A 23,482-nucleotide genomic window follows, 5' to 3' on the forward strand; every position below is an offset into this window, starting at 1 on the left:
TCTATATATCTACTTACTTTGGTGGTTTTTCAATGGTTCGGTACTCCTTGAAAGCCAATAACTCCCGTTGAATGCCCTCCAGTGAGTTGGGAAAATCACGTTTTTGTAGTTCAATGGTTTTCTGACGGATCCAGCTTAATAGATTTGTGGTTAAGCGTTCGTAATAGATTTTCTTACGATCGGCATCCATTAATTGACCCACAATCTGTTTAAAAACAAAATATGAAAATAAATTAAACAATCAATAACAAGACCTCATTAGGAAAGCAATAACTTTAATTAAATTTATTGTCATAAATGTATCTGTCAGATATAACTGCATATACACGGTCTCAGAGGTGTTTCCCCCCAAAAGTAAGGGGGGAAATGCCATTGCTTATTTATGTTTAAATAGACCGGAACTATTAATGCAAATGATTTGCCATAATAGTGAGTGGAATTTTTTGCAGGCACAGTGGATTGAAAGATGAGGAAAATAACAAAATTTTGAAAAAATTATTTCACTATATCCCGACACGATTGTAGTTGATTTTATATACTGATTCGAAAACGGGTTTATTCTAACTAAGAAAATATGTAATGGTATCTGCACTTCTGATTTTTAAACTACATATCTTTTTCATTTCATTTTACTGTGCTGCGCTCAATCTTGAAGCGAATGATAAATTATTGGAGAAAATTAGAATCGGAACAGATTATAATAAATATGTTTGTATTTTCATTTATTATTAACTTACATTGGCAATACGTTTTCCACTCTTTTGCTCGTTCTTCATGCGAGCAAAGGTGTGATAATATGAGGCCACATATGTAAGAATGGATTTTTCATCGGGTCGTGCAGAATCAACATCTTCGGCATCCAATAGACTAGAAAATAGGAAATAAATAAAAATTATTGGTTTTGTCTTCTAATTTATTAATGCAAATATTTTCTTACCTTGGTATACCCAATTCGGAGGCGGCCAAATCAAAGGCATGATTCAAATTATCGATATTTGAATTTTTCGAATTAACAATTGTGCTGTACTCAAACAAATCGGGACGGTGCGAATGGATCAAAGCATTGAAACCCAAACCGGAACGCCATGAGGAGGTAAAATCTTGTATATTAACACCGGGATAACCGTGAGTTTTACGCTGACACCATAACAATAGAGCATCTTTGGCAGAACGTTTTTCAGACGATTCGTTTTCCTCGTCCTGTGGAAGAGAAGAAAAATATAAATATTTTACTAAATATGATATTCAATTAAAATAATAACAGACTATAGGTTTTTTATGTTAGGTGGCCTATGGCAGCATATTCGACCTAAATAAAGACAACTTAATTAAGGGGACCCCAGCCATTCTCGATTTCAAATTTCGACGAGTTACAACCGGCTGGAAAATGAGCATACATTAGGTATTAAATGTTTAAATTTACATATTTTTGACCTGCAAAACTAACACGAAAATCTAACTTTCTTCGGTTCTATATTCTGAGCCTGGCAATATTTCGTGATATTTGCAGCCTCCTGACCGATTATAGGTCAACAGCTCTATTTTATAACCATAGCTCTATTGGTCACCTTAAACCGATCATCATCTAAACAACTGTTCTAAATATTTGGCTAGATCACCTTCATCGTTTAAAATATTAATAGGAAAATCTGAAAAAAGGGAGGGCAATGAACCGAACATTGCCCTCCCTAAATATCATTCCAACATTACCGAATATTATAGGCATCGTCTTTGATCATAACCGGAATTTCATGTAAAAGCGATCTACTGGGGTAATTAAATATGTACGTATTACTTTAATATCCGAGTACATACACCAATATAATTGGTATCAATTTAAAGGTCAACCACTCCAAACCTATCGGACCTATGTCCTTCAGGAGTTAATATATAAATATTCAAACAAAAGTCTGGGTTCATTTGACCCGCTAAATATTGACTCATCTTTATCAAAACACGCATTCTTTGGACTGATCCCCTTCTCTATGTAAAATTTTGTGATGTTCGGGTCATAATCTGGCCTCTGCAGCGACCAGAAAAACGGACAAAAATTAAGTACTTGGTCCACTTCATCCTCTATATATTAACCCGAATAGTGCTGTAATTATTTTTTTCGAATTGTGGGACGAAACTTTCAGCGTCTCTGGATTGTGGGCCACAGAATTCAAACATTTGATTTGTATCCTTTTTTCTTATCAGGATCAATTTTTGGGCGGTGGCCGTATTTTCACACATGTTAAAAGACAGGGGTCTTCTTTGGCCAGAACCTGACCTACATGCAAAATTTGGTGAAGATTGATCCATAACTGTTGCCTGTATCGGACTTACAAAAAGTATGACGATCGGTATACTTAAAGGTGGGGATGCAGATAGTTGTGTAGGATATAAAAATCGATTTTAACCAAGGTCTCCTTAACGCTTGGGACAGAAATATATTCGAGATATTCATAGGACCATATATAGACTTTGAAAAGAACTGTCAATGGGGATCTGCACAATCATGACCTTTCCAATATATTGAAGACCTTAAGGTAATTTTTTTTATTAGACCTCGTACGTAGATTCCTTAAATTAAATATTTTTTTAATGTCACATTACTTACCACATCAATTTCAATTTCTTGAATTTGAAACCGCAAAATTATGGTCCAAATCAAACCTAAAATTAAACGGGGATTGCCATCGACAATGTCCTCAGCACCAATGGATTCCAAACGGACCTAAAAATACAAAAGAAAAAAATAAATTATTATTAAAAAAAAAAAAAAAATAATTTCATATATTTTTAAATAAATATCTTGATATATTTTTTGGTCATGTAAAAAATAAATCTTAAAGTACATTTTTTGGTTTTTAAATAATGTTATGTTTGTATGTTAGCTTGTAATTTGCAAATATTTGTTAGCCAAATATTGTTTGTTTGGATTTCGACAATTCACTCCCACAAAAAAAAAGAAACAAGTTTGACAACACCTGTTGCTGTTGAATTCAGCTAAATTTATTTTTTTGGGGTTGGGGTGTCCTCTGTAGTGAGTTTGTCTATGTGTCAGTCATGTCTGTTTGTCCACAACTTGTATATGACCTAAGGTGAATAAAAATAATAAAAAAAGATATTTTGCGTGAGCCCGTTTGACGTTGACGGGGCGGTTGGTATGGGCAAATAGCACCACAGTTACGTGGGGTATGCAAGCCTCCGCCACATGTCTCATTGTTAACTTTTTTGGAAAAGAAGTGCAGCAATCATTTTTTCATCGTTGATATGCATCTCAGGTTTTCGTGAATTATAGCCTTTTTTATGTTACGTGTAAGTATGTATGTACATATGTCGCGAAGAAAGCACACACACTCAAGTAAATATGTTCCATTTCCATTAGCTGCATATCAAGTCGTCATTGATGGACGAGCCAAACATATGCGGATCGGTGAGATTTGTAACACAAACCTTATTTGTTTTCATTTGAGTTGTAAATGATTTTCTCTTTATTGAGAGATATTGATTTATATATACGTACAAATATGTATGTACATATATTTCTACAGAATACCATAAATCTTAAAGTGGACATTTAATATATCTAAAATCTATTGGGACTTTTATAAGGGGAGATGAATACTGAACAGGTTGAAACATTGAGCTTAAATACCGAAAAATTGGGTCCCATAAAATGGGGGACTACAAATCGTGAACCGATATTAATAACCTGTGGTAGAAACATTTGCCGCCTAATGAGAACATGAATTAACAAATTAGGCCCATTTTTCTTTTAAGAATATGCTCAAAATCTTCAAAATAGCAAAATAGCGAAGTGTCGGTATATATCCTGTACCCTGAAACTTGAACCAATATTGGTAATTTTTGGTATGGAGATTTTCTATCCACTGAGATTCCAAAGAATAAAATTGCAGATAATTTGTTTGAAAAAAATGCGAACAAACTCCGCAAAAATTACAAAATCTGAGAGGTAGCCTTAAATGGGGGCTATGGGGGGTCCCAATCCCATTCCGGGTTTACAAAAAATTTATTTTTTTATTTCATATGGCCCTATAACTTCTCAAGAATGTCGCTATAAAATTTCAAGTGAAAATCATAAGAACTCTTGAAGATATATCCGACTTATTGTGTCAGAATCAAGCGACGACAACAGTCTTTCTCAAAATGTAAACGAGTTTTTCTCGAAACAGTTTTTCTTCAAAAACTATAAATTCTATCGGTTCCAAATTTTATCACGTTATTCTTGACCTACATAGCTATCGAATCTGTAAAGGATTTCCCAATTTTGTGCTCGAAAACAAGAGATTTCCAAAAATATAATTATCCTAGATCCGCCATTTTGCTAATTTCCGAGCGAAGTCAATGATCGTAGTTCATATCAGAGTCAGATATGTAGTATTTTTAATTACATTGAAATTTTGCAGCCCTTATATGGGTATCATGTCAAAACATGGACCTAAATTGAAAGCTTACTGCGCAGAACACGAAATGTCTAATTACTGCCACATCGGTCGAAAAAAGGCTTTTATGGCCATGAAAATAGCTAACATGGGGCGGAACCTTAATTGAAAGATACCGACCAAGAACCTGAGATGTCAAATTACTGCCCCTTTTTTGTACGGGGCCGATACGTTTATATGGATAATATGTCGGATCTTGGATCTATATTGAATATTTCTGAGAACGTTTTTTTTATTTACCAAGGATTATGCATAATTACTATTAAAATACGGGGAATGGCGTGGAGGAGGATATATCCGAACATGGACCTATAGTGAACATTTTTTGTGGAGATATTTCTAACCTAGCAATTACACAAAATTTCAATTTACCTACCACTATTAAAAAATACATAATATGTGGGCTATGACAGAAAATACACCTATATTGAATTTTTTGATAAGGTGTTTACCTACAAAGTTCACGGAATGCAAATTGTGGCCACTTCAGTTGGAAAATCCACCTCGGGACATCAGCATACTAAAATTGGGGAGGGAAATTTATATGAAAAGCTATACCAAAACATGGGAAAATGCGCCTAAGACCATTAAAATCCGAAAATGGCGCGGAAAGCTTATATGGAGGATATATCCGAACATTATCTACCAATTTCGGATTATCAAAGTATTAAAATGGGTTGGGAACCTGAAATAGGGGCTATGTCAGAAAATGGATATTGTTTTTTTTTTTTGACGAGGTATTTGAAAAATCCGCCTAGGAACATCATAATACTAAAATTGAATCGAGGCCTTTATATGAGAGCTATGCAAAAACGTCTATAAAAATATACATTATATCTGAAATTTATTACCCACTGATACATGGATCTAATTACTATATTTTGATAGTGTTACTAATAATTTTTCTTCAAAATGTTTTCTTTATCTAAAAATAGAATTAATTTTGGTGCACTATTAAGATTCGTCTTAAATTTCAATATTAGACTCAAAATTTACTCTCAAATGAATCTCTCTAACTCATAACCTAATAATAACAATTGTTAATTAGTAGTACAACTAGGCACTTGCTTAATGTTATACATAACATACGTACATACATGTATAATAGTTGCATACTACTACTACAACGAATATATGTGTATCGGGACAAGTTTATATAAATTTGTTAGTGATTTCACAGCAAGTGCATTCGTCCGATCGTCATCACGATCATCAACGTTGTTACTGTTTGTATGTTATCTCCATCCACCATATGAGTGTAACAGCGGAAAAGTGAAAGTTTTCTCTTTTCTTTTCTTGTTTTTCTTCATATTTCTATATATGCCATTCCGTCCACAAGTCCAAATAAAATCTAACAAAATATGCAACATCATATCCATATATCACACTTAACTGATGTGTGTTTTTGTGTGAGTGTGTATGTACCAAAAACAACAACACAACGTATGTACTTATACGTCATTGTGTTCATTGTTCGGAGTACGGTGTTGATGATGATGACGATGATGGATCAGTTTTAATGATCACCAGTTATTTGCCTTATATATCGTATTCACTTTGTGTGACATGAAAGTGAATATTATGGCGTTTAAACACGCACCCCCAAAGTGCAGCAACAAAAATGCAGTTATAAAGTGAATGTTGTTGTTTTTCTACTCATATTTTTTTGTCTAGTGAGTTAGTTTGTATATAATTAGAAGATAAATCTGTCTAGTACTTGGGAGACCTTATTAATGGATTCTATTGGGACAGAAACAGACAGGTGTGAGGGTCTTTCGTATACAACCAATTTATTTGTATGAGGTAGAGAGTATAAATTAAATTTGTCATTCCGCCGTTTGCAATCCCTCGAAATATTCACCTGAGATCATATAAAGTTTATATATTCTTGATCAGAATAAAGCAGGCGATATATCGCTTCGGGATTTCGACCGCAAACGGTAGCCCCTAATTTTAAAGTTTTTTTGTGCACACATTTTCAACCTAATCAGCTGTAATTTGGTAGATACAAAATGTTCCTTGACCGCATTCACTAGAATGGCGTCTTCTTTTTATTTCATCATCATTCTTCCTTCGTTACATATGAATCTTATGATCTAATTGATAGTCGGTAATTTATTACATGGTTGTATTTTGACAATTATGTCAATCTAAACAAATCTACTACAGCTTGGCCAACCTGACGGTTGTGACCGACCCGGTCACCCACGAATTATACTACTTACATTCTACTATACACAATACAATTCAATATTGGTAAGATCAGCCCTAGGTGCCCCTACGCGAGTCTTCAGATTTCCAAGGCCTTATATTGCAGGCTTCGATTACACTATCGTAAGGCATTTGTGTGATCTGGCAGTTTTTAATATCTTTTATCACATATCGGTCATTCGGAAGTACTTTGCTTACTACATAAGGGGTCCAAAAAGTTCTCCTCTAGGTATTCTGTTAACTTATCAATTACTTCCCAAACACTCCAAACAAAACCTTACTTGGCGTATCACCAATTGATCGTATTATTAAATGCAAATTCCACCTTGCTTAAATGTTTGGCCCAGTCCGCATGTGCTACCGGTTTACTGAGTTTTGCTAACATTCCCACCAATGTCCTATTCCCACGTTCAACTTGACCGTTTGCTTGAGTTGAATGTACGGCTACATTCACATGGTCTATATTCCTTTCTGTCAGATACTCTGTAAATTCTTTTGACGTGAAATAACTTCCTCGATCCGAAATATACCAGATAATATTTCCGGTAGCCCTCATACATTGGTACCAACCATATTCGGTATTTTAGGGGGTTTCAGCCTATGGTTTACGGAGGCCATCGAAATTACACACATGTTTTATTATTCGCTTTATATATGGTATATATTGTTGTCAATGAGGTTTCGGATTTAATGTCAAATCAAATCGGTTATTCAATTCGCTTCAAATTAAATAAACAAGTTTATAAAATTTTGACCATTTGTGGGGGAGGTACCAGAAGGAGTTTGATTTTGGCTTGGTAAAAATAATTGGCTGTGGAAAGATTGGTCCAAATCGGATATTCTTCAATTTGATTAATATTGAATTTCTATACATTGAAATTGTTGACTCTTTGTGGGCGAGGTACCACAAGGAGTGGACCGATTGGTCCCATCTTCGATCTTGTTCTAGGCTCGACAATGATAATCGGTTGTCTAAGTTTAATTCAAATGGTCAGCTATTGTATTCATATATATTGAGAATTTTGCCCATTTGTGGGGGAGATACCAGAAGGAGTGGACCAATTGGTCCCAACTTCACGTTTGACTTAGGCTTGCCATAGATAATAGTCTGTGCGCAGTTTGGTTCAAATCGGACAGTCCGTTCTCATGATATTGCAAAATTGATTTTAAGCACAATGTTGACCATTTTGTGGGGGAGGTACCAGAAGGAGTGGACCTATATTAGTCATTTTCGAACTTGAACTAAGTTTGGTAGAAATATTATCATGTGTAAAATTTGGATGAAATCGGTTACTCGCTTCGAGAGTTATTGTGTGCACCAGCTGGCCAGACAATCGGACGGACATGTGTAACAAATTGTCTGAAACGGATTTGGTCCAAAGAAAAATGGGGTCTAAAACTAATATTTCGATGAGGCACATTCATATTTCGGCATTTTGAAGGCTTTAGCCGCATTTTCCCACCGATGTGACTGTAACATTATTTTTTGGAGTATGAACAATCCGATTATACATAATGCAATAATATAGTCACAATATAACATAGAGCTTTGCAATTTTGCACATACATTGTTATTGAAAAATTTTATACATTCTATTTGGTATAGGTAAACGTTCGGTATTTTAAAGGCTTTAGCCGCATTTTCCCCACCGAAGTGCCTGTAATTTGATATTTCGCTTTCTTGGCGCGTACAAAATTTCTGTATGTCTTGACATAATCTCCATATAAATATCCCGTCTCATTTTAAGTAATTTCATGCTCCTGGCCTAATTTTCTAACCGTTTTTTCATTTTTCGAGAACCGACTCCAATAACTGCTTTAAAAACTCATATTGGGTTCGGTGGTAAACATATTCACTTTCTTTCTCTCACTGAAGTAATGATAGGGTACACATCGCACATTCTATTGTTTTTCTTATGCTGATGAGAGAGAGAGAGGGAGAGATATAGTGAGAGAGGGGGAAGGGGAGTTTGTAATTTCCCCCCACTAGTTGTTTTCATTTTTGTTTTAATTAATTACGTGAATTTAATTTCATATGAATTTATTTGTTTGTTTAACACCATAATGGTAGTAGTAGTAGTTGTTGTAGAAAAAGTTATTGTTGTTAAAACTACAACAACAACAAACATACAAAAAAATATTTTAATTTAAAGTTAGTTCGTTCGTTCATTGGTATGTTAAACATGTGTTGTGTTTAATTAGATTTTAACGGCTGAAGCAGCAGCAGGTTGTGGCTGTTTGGCTACATAGAACAACAACAACAAAACAAAAACAAATGGTAATTTATAATCATGATGGTGATAATGATGATGTTGAAGATGACTGATATACACACCGACATATCTATGTATGTTAGTAGTATAATGGCTTAAAATGATTTAAGCCAAACTAAGTAACATATATGTACATATGTTTGTGTGTATGAAATGTATTAGCTTAGTTTTTCTATTTTCTTCTTCTTCTTCTTTTTCGTCGATTGAGTCACAGTGAGTTTCAAAAGAGAGAGATTTTTGCTGAAATGAAGTTTAATATATAGTCCGTCCGTCCATTCGTTTAATCTTATCTGCAAAATATGATTTTTTTTTGCTTTAAAATTTGACGACTGATTCATTGTGATAAATTTTAACATTCGAAAGGTTGTGTCTGTCTATTCGAACTAAATGCGGGTATGATTCCGACAACTGTAACGTCCGAATCCAAAAATTCCGTAGATATTCTAAAGAGTATATTTGTGCCTCAGATATGAACTAGGATTGATAACATTGCACAAATATTAACCAAATGTAATTTTTGATTAATTCCCTTTTTTACAAAGAATCCTTGTTTAGAAAATAAAGAAGATCTTTAACGATTACATTTATCCTAGTTCATACGATAGATATGTATGTTCAGTATAATGTGAAAAAAATTTGAACGGATTGAATTATTAGTTTTTGAGAAAAAGGCGTTTAAAGTTTGATAAGCTGCCGTCGCTTGATGCTGATACAATAAATCGGCTATATCTTCAAGAGTTGTTGAGATTTTCACTTGAAATTTTAAAGGGACATTCTTGTATTAGTCAGGTTCGAATTAAATAAATAAAATCGATCGTGACTTTTATAAGGGTGCTCTGTCAGACAATCTGGCTGGAAAATTGGTCTAAAACACTGAAGATTTGGGGGTAGCTATATATGAGGGCTATATCAAAATGTGGACCGATATTGATAATGTTTTGATGGGAATATTTGGCACCCATGAGAACCAACAAATAAAATTAGAGCTAATTTATTTAAAAAAAAAAAAAACTTCGCAAAAACCGATTTATGGGGGTTACCGCCATAGGGGAAATATTGAGATTTTATACCGAATTTAAGTCAATTTGGTTAAAAGTGTACATATATCTCTCAAAATGCTGAAAGTTGGCAGTTCTGTACATGAGGCGAGCATTCAAGACATTTAAAATTACGCGGAACTTTTAGATGGGGGCTATGTTATTGTAAATTATCTGTCAGTAGGTGGTTTTCTTTTGGGAAAATTAAATTCCTATACCTATTTACACGGCATACCGAACGAGAATTCAGACAAGGTGACAGTTTGTCGTGTGATCTTTTTAACATCCTACTGGAAAAGGTCTACGCCGATGACAACGATATAATGGATCGAACATTGCGAGCGGTAACAGCCACCTTTGAACAAATTGAAAAGGAGTCTGCCAAAGTGGGTCTGGCAGTAAACGTCGAGAACACCAAGCTGATGGCTTGGGGTCGATCTGGGTACGGGCCGATCTGCGTCGACGTTGAATATCGGCGTCGAATGAACCACGAGCTTTACAATTTATACGCGGACATCGATATAGTCAGTCGTATTGAGCTGCAGCGACTACGGTGGCTAGGCCATGTTGTGCGGATGAATTAAAATGCCCCAGCTCAAAAGGCATATAAAAATGAGCCTACTGATGGTTCCCGTAGAAGGGGAAGGCCACGAATTAGATGGAAAGATCAAGTAGAAAACAACATCTTGGAACGTGGTCTTCCAAATTGGTGGACTTGCGCACAAGAACGACGCGCTTGGAAATCTTTTTTAAGCTCGGCTTATGGAAACACCTTTCTGTAACAAGCCAGCTAAGTAAGTAAGCTATATTATTGTAAATTATCTGTCAGTAGGTGCTTATCTTTTGGGAAAATTAAATTCCTATACCAATTTACACACAGGTATTATTATTTTTATTGAGAGGTACCAAAGAGAGTGCAACGGTGGTTTATTACAATTTACAATGTTTTTTTTTTAATCGGACGTTCAATTCGCTTGATATTAGATTAACAAATTTCAAAAATGTTGAAGCTTTGGGGGAAGTGCCTGAAGGACTAGACACACGGGTCCTATCTTCGGACATAATCTATGTTCGGTAAAAATATTACGTTGTGCAATGTTTCGATGAAATATTTTCAATATTTTCACCCTTTGTGGCGCAGGCACCTAAAGAATAATAAAAGGATAAGCTAATTAAGCTACTGGGCTCTACCGATTTATAAAGGTTCTAATCCTTTTCCTTTTAAATTTTAATAATTCATGAAAAAGAAATATATTTTTTAGCTATTTTAATAATAGGAACTTTAATTGTTATCTCAGAAAACTCTTGAATAGGAGCCTGAAGAGGTTTAGAAAAAATAATTTGTTGGCGTTGCGTAAGCTAATAGCTTATTCTTCAATTAATCATTTAGGCTACATACAATAGAAATATTTGATTATTATATTTTTTTATTATATACTTTTTTTTAACTTTTTCTATAGTATTTATGTTTAATATATTTAAGATTTCTTATATTAATAAATTATTTTCATAATTTTGCTATGAAAAAAGTATTAAATTTTTCTTATTTATTATCGGTTCGAACGATATTATAAAATTTAATTTCAGCATATATATATATGGTCAATATATAAATATGGTCAAATATTCTGGGGAAGGTACACGAAGGAGTCGATCGATATTCCCCATTTGTCAATCGCCTTCAAATTGTCTGAAACGTATTGTGTCTAAGGAAACATGGGGTCTAAATCCAATATTTGGATGAGCACATTTTTGCCGTATCAAAGCCATAAGGCTGAGGACATAAAAATTATGCATATGGACAATTTTCAATGTAGGTACAGGTCGCCATATAAAGGTCGCGGATCATTTTAGCAATTTTGATGATTATGAGCACATTTAGCAAACGATTAAAGACCTCTAGAAGGAGTTTAAACCCCATATTTCGATGGTTACAGGGTAAGTATGTTTATTGCCTAGTCGTCTGTTCATCATCAGCCATAAGGCTGAGGACATAAAAATTATGCATATGGAAAATTTTCAATATAGGTATAGGTCACCATATAAGGTCCCGGATCATTTTAGCAATTTTGATGGTTATGAGCACATTTAGCAAACGATTAAAAACCTCTTGAAGGAGTTTGAACCCCATATTTTGATGGGTATAGGGTAAGTATGTTTATTGCCTAGTCGTCTGTTCATCATCATGTATTCATCATCTTCTGTGAGATACACTTCACTCAACGCAGAATAACAAATGAAAGTAGCAAATTTATAGACAAAGTTAGCTACATAATTTAGCTGAGTCGGTTGTTCGAACATTTACTGCTGCCATGGCTTAAGCTAAAATGCGATTTTTTTGCAAAACAATGCGAAATAAGAAAAAAAGCATGAACAAGTGGTAGTAGTAAAGATAAAAAAGCAAATACAAAATGTGAAATTAAAAGAAAACTATGTCACACGCCAACCTGAAGAATTAGCTGTAGCATAAAATAGTAGCTTGGAGTAGTAGTAGTAAGTACACTTTTGCTGCAGCAGATCGAATACAACAGATTTCCATTGCCGCAAAAACAAAACGTTTTCGAGTGAAGAAAGCCAGTCATCAAGTCGAGCAAAACGCATTTTCAAGTAAAATATACACATAAGTATGTATGTTTGTAACAAAAAAGAAAAAAAAAAAATAGTGTGGATGATGATGATGTGGAAGCCTTTGAAGTGTTGAATTGTCGCCATGTCATGTATGTAGTATGCATGTTCGCAGTGACCGGCCACGGGAAATATACAAAACTTTGCTAGAGGTGGCTTGTGATTTTACCTATAGTTTTATATGTTTGTATGTTGTTTTTGCTTCTCTGATAAAGGATAGACTATTTAAATCCATTTAATGAGTTCTGTTTTAATTGTATTAAGAAATTGTTTAACATTTGGGAATTGTTTGTTGATATCTATGCGCTAAAAGCTTCAGCATGAAACCGGAGACCTACTTATTGTAATCGCAAAGCTGAACGAACAAACGAACGGTGAGTGAACTTTGTGGTCGGTCCCACAGATAGATAGGTAATGCGTTACACATTTTATTTCACTGTTTTCAATCTTGCCACCGCAATCTTGATTTGTCTCTTCATCTTTTTATTTGGTATTTATACGCAGTTTAATGTTTTCCTGTTTCAGACGTCTAGGTTAAAGTTACAGTTTGAAGCTGTTTACGTACAAGTTAAAGACAACATAAAACAACAAAAAATGTCGTTAAGCTCGATTGGGTCGAACTTCTTACACTCTGCACCATGAGGTGGGAATGTCCCTAAATGTCCCGATCTATTGTGTTCGCATTGACGACAAGTGTTTTTCAAACGTTAAACACTTCCTCGATCGTTATCGTTGAGGGCACTATAACTCAAAAACCAATAATCCAATCGGTTCCACATTTTAACACGTTATTCTGTACATATATAGCTATCGCATTAACTAGGATAAAAACAATTCGTCAAGATCTTCCATATTTTCTAAACTCGATTTGTGTACAAAAATAGGGAATTTTTCAAAAATTTTATTTCATATTTCCGCCATTTTGTTAATTTTTGTGGGATGTTAATAATCCTAGTTCGTACCAGAGCCAGACATGTACTTTTTTCGGATGCCGTTGGAATTTTTTGGAACAGTCGAAAAGAAAGGACACCCTGAAAGGATATTGGAAAACCTTTTCTCAGGTTTATAGAAGATATTGTGAAAATATTCTTTGTATCGAATAAGCTCTACAGTGTTTTTTTTATAGATGATATAGTAAAGTGAGAGGACCTATCTATAGAAGAGCTTCTGAATGACTTTTCAGAGATGATAGTGTAGAACTATTCAATCACTTTTTATTTCTAAAAAAGCGTTTCTATCTTCTATTTGTCTAAAAATTAGAGCTAGATCGTTACCCAACGAACTAGTTCAAAGTAACCTTTTCACAAATGGAACCATCGGTACTAGTTCCTTTTGCCCCAGCAGTTAATTTTTGCTCACGTTTTCCTTGTTCCTTATGCTCCACAATCGTTCATCTAAATCTTACCGTTCATTGACCAAATTAACACAATGAACAGTTGAACAAAAATGCAACTCTGAGACTAAATGAATAAACAAGATCGAACCGAAAAATAACGAAGCGCTCTATGAATAAAACGTTTTCTAGATTTTTAAGCATATACAATTTTTTATGCCTTCAGTAGTTCTAATTGTATTTTAGAGCGACTTCTAGAAGACCAATTATATGTTCTGTCTTAAAATTTCCTTCCAATAAGAGCCGGATCGTTCCCCACCGACCTAGTTCAAAGAAACTTTTCCACGAAAGGAACGATCGGCATTAGTTCCTTTTTTTGCTCTCGTTTGCCTAGTTCCTTATGCTCCACAATCGTTAATCTATATCTTACCGTTCACTGACCGAATTAACTCAATGAACAGTTAAACAGAAAGGAACTTTGAGACTAAATGAATGTCAATATTCGAATCGATAAATAACGAACCATTCTATGAATACAAGTTTTCTAGATTTTTGAACATAAAATAAATTTTGGATGCCTTCAGTAGTTCTAATAATACTCGTTTTGCCTAGTTTCTTATGTTCCATAATCGTTTATCTAGATCTTACCGTTCATCGATCGAATTAACTCTATGAACAGTTGAACAAAAATGAACTATGGAACCAATTGACAGAGCAAGCTCGTACCGAAAAATATTGAACCACCCAAGGAACCCTTCCTTTAATAAAACGCTTCCTAAACTCAATAAAATTTACACAAGTTTCTCTATCAAATACTGGAGGATCAAACAGGGCTTTAATATGGTCGTTAACCAGAAATATGATTCCTTTAAAGCTTTCAAGGCTAAACAGAAAGTTTTACCTCGTGCATCACAGCCAGTATTCTTAAATAGATGACATAATTTTTCTATATCACTCCGACGAACATTGTTAATATATACAGCCGAAAAGAAATCATGTAAGAATGTATACAGAAGAGTTGTGTAGTTCCGGAACGAACTAAATTATTAGAACGATTCCGATAAAGGAACGATAGGAACTAGGTCCAGTTCTTTAGTTCCTTTATAGATCTCGTTCTATTCACTGTTATCGTTTCTTCAATCGTTCTGGTTCGTTTCTCAGATGATTGTTTGTTTTTTTTATCTATCAACAAACCAACATGGAATGAAAAAAAAAAAACAAAACAAAAAGAACGAAGAACAAGAGAGGTTCAAATGAACTCACTAGGAGTCTGAACTAGATGGAGCAAAGGAGCTATATTAAGGAACTAGTTCCTTTTTAAAAATGAAACAAGAACGATCGATCCGTTCCGTGAACTAGATTGCCCAACTCTAATAATTAAGCATTCCATCTAATACCCTGAAGTTTTGAAAGTCTTCTTTAAAGTATTATGTTTATAGATAACTTCAAGATTTATAAAAGATTATTTTTATTCAGCAGTGCACTAGATTATTTGTTTTTTTTTTTCATACATACCTTGGTGTGCAAGAATGCCAGACTCTTGTTGACATTTTCGATTTTATGGACACGCATGCGACCATTATTTGGCTTTCCCAGCTTTTCACCGGATATGATTTCAAGTAATTTTAACAGTTTGACGCCATCTGCTAAATCCGTAAACAGATCTTCGACCTCTAACTTTGCCTGGAAATTGTAGAGAGAGGGGGAGCGATTGAAAGAAAAATATTTCGATTAAAACATGTAAGTAATACAATAAAAAAAAAATTGTCAACTGGCAATCAATTTTGCAAAATAATTGCTTTGATTGATTTAAAACAAGAAATAAAAAATATAAACAATTGATTGCATATTTTTGCGTCCAGAGACGACGATAACCACCGATCGATCGGCCGTCCACATTCCAAACATACATACCTTTACCAGAAAGGAATTCATCCATTTTGTGAAGGTCTTCTTTTGTATGTGCAGACGTTCCTCTTGCAAAGTTTTAATTCGTTCATTTTCGAATTTCATTATGCCATCGCGTTGTGTCATGTTGGCTGTGTTGCGACTCGTCTGTGATTGCAATGAATAACCGCCCGGTTCATATTGTGATGCTGTAACCAAAACGGAGAAGGAAAACAAACATTAATAAAATGTGTGAAATGTTGATGGTGAATATAACAAATAAATTGCAATGAAAAATATATTAAATATTTATAAAGAAATAATTGCCAAATTCAAAAAATAATAACAATTCATTTCCATTTTAGCAAGTTTAAAAAAAATATTGGAATTATTTTAGTTCAAAATCCAACCGATGTTAAGTAGCTAAATTCGAAATCGTTTATACGGTACCATTTATAACGACATATCGGTTATAACGACTTATCCAAAGGTAACAACTTATCCAAAGGTCTGCCTTTATTTTGATATCGTTTATAACGACATATCCCCTATAACAACCTATTTCGCCGGTTCCTTGGCCGTCCTTATGAGCAATTTCGACTTAGTTCCAGCACTAGTTTTAAACCGTACTAGTACCAAGTTTTACCCTAAAGTAATGCAAACGTAACCAAGAAGAAGACACCTACGATCCCAAAGAAAAAAAACTACAATTTTTTTAAACCAAAACAATGGAGAGAATTCTTAAAATTTTATTTTCGAAAAACCAACAAAACCTCGTTTTGAACGATTTCTTGACAACAAATGAACCGTTATTCTTAAAAAATGGTAGTGAAATTCGGTTTGGAAAGAACCATTCTCATTGTGACCTTTTTTCCAGAAGCTGTTCGCTCTGCAAAATAAACTAGGTGTTTACTTTGGTTCCATTTTGTTCAATAGTTTCTGTCGTTCGCGGTGGAACTAAAAGAACGCAAAAATGAATGAATATGATATCCTACAGAAGGAACTAATTGAGCGGAAGCAAAAAATTAACGTCTGGAACAAAATGAACTTATTGTGATCGTTTTATTGAGAGTTGGGAAATCTCGATCTTCTTTGGTTCGCATCGCAAAAGGAACTAGATGAAGAAATCCAGTAGAGGGAATTAATTGAGCCATAGCAAAAAATGAATGTCTAGAGCAAATTGAACTTATTGTGATCGTTTTAAATAGGTGAGATATCTCGTTCCTAAAGCGGTTCGAACTTTGAAGTATTTCGCTTCGCAAAATAATCAAGGCCATTTATTTCGTTCACTGGTATACGTCAGAGTTCATTCAGTCAATTCTGTCGTTTGAGCTTCTTCTTCTAGGTGGAAGTAAAGCAAAGATAAGTTCTAGATGAACAATTGAAGGAAAAGGAACTAGCTGAACGAAAGACTTGACCTAGTACCGATCGTTCATTTTGCGGAATAGTCCATTTGAACGGGTCTGTTCCGGAGTGACTGTAGTTTTAATGAAAAATTTTAATGAATATATGGTCTGTTCCAGTACTATTTAATAGTAAAGAAAAAGGGAAACATTTCAAAATCGCTCTCTGAGTACTACTTTGTAGATTTAGTATATTCTTTTAGGTTCTGGAATGGAACTAAAGTCTTTTAAAAAAAGTAAAATTTTATTTAATTTAAATCATGGCATAATTACAGAAGGAAGTCTCATTTGAGAATTTTACAATGGCAACCCTTTTTAATTTGGAACTTATCTATCAATTTGAAATAATATGAAAAACCAGTGAGCGGAACAGTTATTTATACTCTTTCGAGTCGAGCTTAATGATCTAAGTTTTGCAATGAAAAGGAAAGCCATATGGTGGGTACGTAGGTTCTTCTCCTGGCTTTCCTTTTCATTGCAAAACTTAGATCATCAAGCTCGACTCGAAAGAGTATAAATAACCACTTAAAATTTGTATTAGTTTAAAGGTCAGCCACTCCTCTTGGATATACTATCAACTTCTCGGGTCTATGTCCTTCAGAGGTAAATCTATACGCTATAGAATACAAATTTTGTCATTTTTCACAAAAAGTCAGGGTCCATTTGACCCGCTAAATATTGAGCGATCGTCATTAAAACAGGCATCCTTATTATTTGACCCAATCTCCTTCTCCAAGTAAAAAATTATGGCATCTGGAGCCAGAAAATCAGACAAAAATAAAGTTTTTGCTCCATTTCGTCCCTTAAATATTAGCCGATCTTAACCAAAAACAATATGGTTCTTCATTGGCCAGAACCCATCCTACGTGCAAAATTTCGTGAAGATTGGTCTATAATTGTTGCCTGTATCGTGTTTACAAATTATAATGGACAGACCGACGGACGGACACACATGTCTAAATCGACTCAGCTAGTCGAGATATTACGATCGGTATACTAAATGGTGGGTCTAGGACCAATATTTCGCAGCGTTACAAACTTTTGGAGCTGCACAAAGCTATAATACCCTGACAAAATAGTTGTGTAGGGTATAATAAATTCTTTAAATTTTATGTATGTCGATTGGCATATTTTCAATAAATTAAACAAAATATATTTTCTACAAAAAAATCGTTCAGAATATTTATAAATAATAATTTGTAATTAATTAAATAGAGTAATCTCTACCTTATCATGTGTTTTTGAAAGGTGTTTTTCAATTTTTATTTTAACTGTGAGGTAATTTTCTAAAATAAAACCAAATTTTTTTGATAAAAACAAAACAAAAAAATCCCCAAGCAAAAAAAAATCAACTCATTCCTTCATGGTTGACATACAAAAGACGGTGGAGGAACTTTATTTGATTTCTCGTACCCCAGACCCATAGTACAAATAGACGTCATATCTTTGGGTTTGGGTTTTTGACAAATTGAGTTGTTATTGTTTTCGTTTTTCAAGGTTTCCTTAAAAAAAAACAACGATTTAAATTTCATTTTGTAACCTAGAAATAAATTGAAATACCAAACATTCTTATCTTTAGATAAGAGTGTTGGAAACCGAACGACGGAACTATCGCAACAAAATCCAAAAGAGCGAAGCGGTCTATTTTTCCGTTTTGAAATCATTTAGAAATTTGTTTTTTCGTTTTTTTTTTGAGCAGGAAATAAATTCTTAGGGTATTTAGTCACATTACGAAAATGTCTATTAATTAAAGTTTGATATTTTTTTTGAAAGAATAACAATTTGTGGAAACACCATAGCTTAGAGTTGAGATAGTCCATATGGCGGTATGTTAAGGGCATTGGTAATAAATTGTTCTTTGGTTTCATTTTTTCTTTTTGATTTTTTGATAAGAATTAAAGGTTAAATGTTGGCTGTTAGGTTATTCACCTGATATATTTAGCACCCGATATCAAGTGAAATATTTGCTTTCGATTAATAAAGGTGAGATAAATAAACTTACATAGTACGTGTATGGGTATTGAACTGATATTGAATTACAAGGAAAAATAATAAATACGTTCAACTTAAGGTACTTCAGAATAGCGCCTCATCCTATTCTGGCAGAATTAGAAACGTGGTGAAACACAAAAAGGGAAATCCAGTAGGCGTATAACAGAGGTGTTTGAAAAACAGAGGTATTTTTTCAAGGGCTATGTAAGGCGTGAATTTCTGAATAATTTTTTTTTTGGCTATCAAAGGCGTGCATTTTTTAAAGGATTATCAAAAATATGCATCAATTTTATTATGGCTTTTTGAATTATGCACTTTTACCTTCACTAGTCACAAGTCTTAGGGAATAAAAATGGTAAATTTTTTTAACTGACAGATTGACTGTAATTTCATATTATGGATTTTCATTGGCTGGCAAATGTTCCTACTAAAAACCAGTAGGGAAAGTAGTAAAGTCCGGCGGATGTCCTTTACCACTTTGGGTATATTGAACTGATGCATCATAACAGACAGCGTATTTTTGAAGCACCATTAACATGAAATTGGATGAACTAAACGATGTGATCTTTATCTAACTGTGAACCGACTTAGACCAATCCATAAACATGTCATTCTGCAACTTATACTAAATTTTTCATTTGTACAGATATAGAGTCGTTTGTTACAAAGGGACAACATTATGTAAATCGATTTAAATATCAATGGGACACCCGTTGATTATATATCTAAATCTGAACCGATACCAACAAAACTTGACACACGTTAGTTTTTACTAATTTCAGTGCGTTGTGCAAAATTTTGTAGCAATCCGCCTAACTTCGAGTTTTTGGCGCACAATTTACCTAAAATCGGACGAAACTATATGTGGGAGTTATATCTAAATCTGAACCGATTTCAACGAAACTTTACACATGTTAGGCTATTATAACTTCAGAACGTTGTGCAAAATATTGTCGCAATCGGACAAATATTAGAAGTTTGGTGAACCACGGAACAAACTATATATGGGAGATATACATAAATCTGAATCGATTTCGACAAAATTTGGCATACATCAATCTGGACCTAATTCTGTATGCTGTGCAAAATATTGTCACAATCGGATAAATATTTGGAGTTTGGTGCAGATTTTACCTCAAATCGGACGATACTATATATCGGAGCTATATATAAATCCGAATCGTTTTTCTCCAATTTCAATCCGGTTCGCCCTTGCATCATATAAGTGACCTTTGCCAATTTCATCCAATTCGGATCGTAAATGCGACCGTACAATTTGTTTACAATTTAACATGGACAGACGGACGGACATGCCTAAATCGACGTAGAATGTGTTTTTATGCATATGCTACTTTACTGAAAGACATAATACTCCGTACCAAAGTGTGGTGAAGGAATCAACTCTGATCCACATTTTAGTGTAGCCTTCCTCCGAAATTTCGGTATTTTGAGGTGTATTGGGCACATTTTTCAATCGAAATGACCATCATTTTATATTTGAGATTCGAAAATTATCAATATTGTCACAAGTTTCGTGGTACGCTCCATATAACGTAACCTTTCATTATTCAGTATTTTAGGTAGGTTTTTCAATCCAGATCTTCGGTGCTGGTGGGCGCATTTCCGCCTGTGGCTCAGCCACTGTGAGGTAGGCCAATAGGCAGGTACTCACACAAAACTCTTCAAGATACTGTGTGTCAATATTATCAAAATTGGGCCAAGTTTCGGTGTAGGTTGCATATAAGCATTCCACTGATAATTCAGTATTTTTTCCGGATTTTGGACATTTGTTCCGAACGAATTTGCTCTAATTTTATAGTTTGAGGATCTCATTTGGTAAAAAAATCTTCCTACAAACGGTTGTTGATATTGATCCACTATTTAGGAAAAGTTTGGGGACATTTTTGAACCGAATTGCCTGTAAGTAGTAACTTAGGTCAATTTTTTTATTCCTATTTAGAATTTCCATACCTAGAATTTTCAATATTGATCTATTTTTAAGGGTAGCCCCCCATATAACGGTACCTATCAAATTTCGGTATTTTGGGGATTTTGAGTACGTTCACCTACCGAATTTTCTATATTTTGATATTTTTGGATCTCATTATACCTGTTCTGATTTTGATATAGCATCCATATAACAATATGCCAATTTTTTGGTATTTTGGAGATTTCGGTATGTTTGGAGATTTATGATATGTCGTCTTCCACCGGCAGCAATTTACCTTGACGAAATTAAACAGGTTTTTATTCAATTTTCATTATTAATATGAAATAAAATTCCCTTAATTTATCTCTACAACTGAAATTTTTCTTCGAATGCCAAAATAAAATTTCCTATTGAAAATCCCTGCACTAGAAACTCTGTACTTCCGATAACTATTTCCCAAATCTTCTTGATTGGAAAACCATACATAAAATTTTCTTATTATTTTTTTTAATATAATTTTTGTTTCATTTCTTTTCTACATTTTCTTATGAACAAAACAAAAAAAAAAACATAACCTTGACCAAAAATTAAAAAAAGAATAGCAATAACAAAATGTTCCACAACTCTACGAATGCTACTGCAAACAATACGAGCTTTTTTCCACTCCACAAAATGACAAAATAAATAAATAAAAAACAATAAAAAATATTCTAGCATGACGTTATTTGGTGGAAGGCGGGCGATAATAAATGTTAACTAATTAAACTGAAAATTGAAATTGAATAATTTGTAGAGCAAATATTCATATGTGGTAGTGGTGGAGAGAGTGGTTGCTGGGAATTGTGTACATGGGTATGCAATGTCGGTGCGGTATTGTGTGAGTAGTAGAATGCAAACACTTCGCGTTTTCGATTTAATTAGGCACAACAGTTAGAATATGGATGAGTTGTCAGAGTTATAATGTTTTATAATATAGGGTCTTGGAACACTTCTTGTGATCTGTTTACGGAAATATCTATTTGCTGCTTCAACAACGCAAACAAATTAGATACACAGGTCTCTGTAGAGCTCCTAAAAAAAGAGAAATCGTCTATAGGTATTTTCAAGATCAACAAAAGGTCATTCCGCAAAATCGCCAGTTTTTAACTTTTTTCGAAAGAAGAAGTCATAAATATTTGAAATAATCTGTCATCTTTTTTTAATCACAAATTCAAAATGGAAAAAGAGTGTCATTTAAATTTATCTAATGACTTAAATAATAAAAGAGAGACAAAAAACAGAAATTGAAATTTTATCAAACTTAATACAAACAAATAAACTTGAAATTATTTTTTTTTTGTTTTCTTACATAACTTCAAGCAAATACGAATACGTATGTGATGATAAGGCGGCCACGCCAGCCCTTCATTGTTCAGTTCTTTCAGTGTCACACACAACGTACATATTTACTTTCAATTCACACTCATTTTTTTTCATTTCGAATTCATTAATTTCGTCACATGTATTTTCAAACACGGCGGAACGTGTGATTAACTGACAAATATTTTTTTTTTTAAATGCCCAAAAAGAGTAAACTCTGGCAGTATAAATAAACGAACACCCGGTTAAATTAAAATCGGTGTATTTCAATGGAAAATTTGGCAAAATGTTATGGGTGGAGAATTTTTTTTAATAGGGAAATAGGTGTAGCTGTTTTTACCCATTGCCAATAAATTGGGTTTTATAAAAGTTGCAATTATATATACCCAAATAAAATCGGCACATAACATATTATCCTCAGCCTATGACATATTACTCATTTTCTGCATGATCGGTATGGTGATAGATGGATCCCATAATCGAGATAAGTTACTTTATACAATTGTTATTTTATACAAATAATTTTCAGCAAAATTTTAATAATTTTTTTGGGGAGTTATCAGAAGGAGGTATTTTTTTCCTCCAAAGGTCTTACACAAAGCATGGCCATCTTTGTGTGATAGTTTCATTAATCATTGTCCTTTTTCCAGCTAGGTTTATGATTTGTCTGCTGTAACCTGGCCTAGGTTGTGGGAGCGCCATCTATCGCCTAGCGCCTAGAAACAACGGCAACAAAATGTTATATTCTATTAATAATAGACCATATGATTGGAAGTCAAATATATCTTTTTGTACTATATAGTTGGTTAGTAATTTATCCTCCTCATCAGTAAGTTGATAAAACGAATAATCAAACAAAATTTCAATATCAAGCAGCAGCTTAAAATTTAGAGTGGCGATTTTATGAAAAATGAAAAAAAACAATCATTTCCAATTAATAAATGATGACCATGGAATCCTGTTGCTATAAAACAAAACCAC

At 33.8% G+C, this 23,482-nt stretch overlaps 1 protein-coding gene across 2 annotated transcripts in view; it reads right to left on the reverse strand.

The window, feature by feature from the left end:
* Positions 1 to 23,482, reverse strand: part of LOC133325642 (spectrin alpha chain, non-erythrocytic 1) — a 113,511-nt gene that overhangs the window by 15,900 nt on the left and 74,129 nt on the right. For both annotated transcript variants that reach the window (XM_061534365.1, XM_061534364.1), the window contains exons 2-7: positions 15,845 to 16,026; positions 15,446 to 15,613; positions 2,603 to 2,719; positions 938 to 1,200; positions 738 to 867; positions 18 to 205 (exon numbers count right to left, since the gene is read on the reverse strand). In XM_061534365.1, coding sequence (XP_061390349.1) covers positions 18 to 205; positions 738 to 867; positions 938 to 1,200; positions 2,603 to 2,719; positions 15,446 to 15,613; positions 15,845 to 15,964 — 986 coding nt within the window. In that variant the 5' untranslated portion in view covers positions 15,965 to 16,026. The remainder of the gene's footprint in view (positions 1 to 17; positions 206 to 737; positions 868 to 937; positions 1,201 to 2,602; positions 2,720 to 15,445; positions 15,614 to 15,844; positions 16,027 to 23,482) is intronic.

Source organism: Musca vetustissima, unplaced genomic scaffold (assembly GCF_032173495.1).
Source record: "Musca vetustissima isolate MV318-11 ecotype Yass unplaced genomic scaffold, APGP_CSIRO_Mvet_v1 utg13690, whole genome shotgun sequence".
Taxonomy (NCBI): Eukaryota; Metazoa; Arthropoda; class Insecta; order Diptera; family Muscidae; genus Musca; species Musca vetustissima.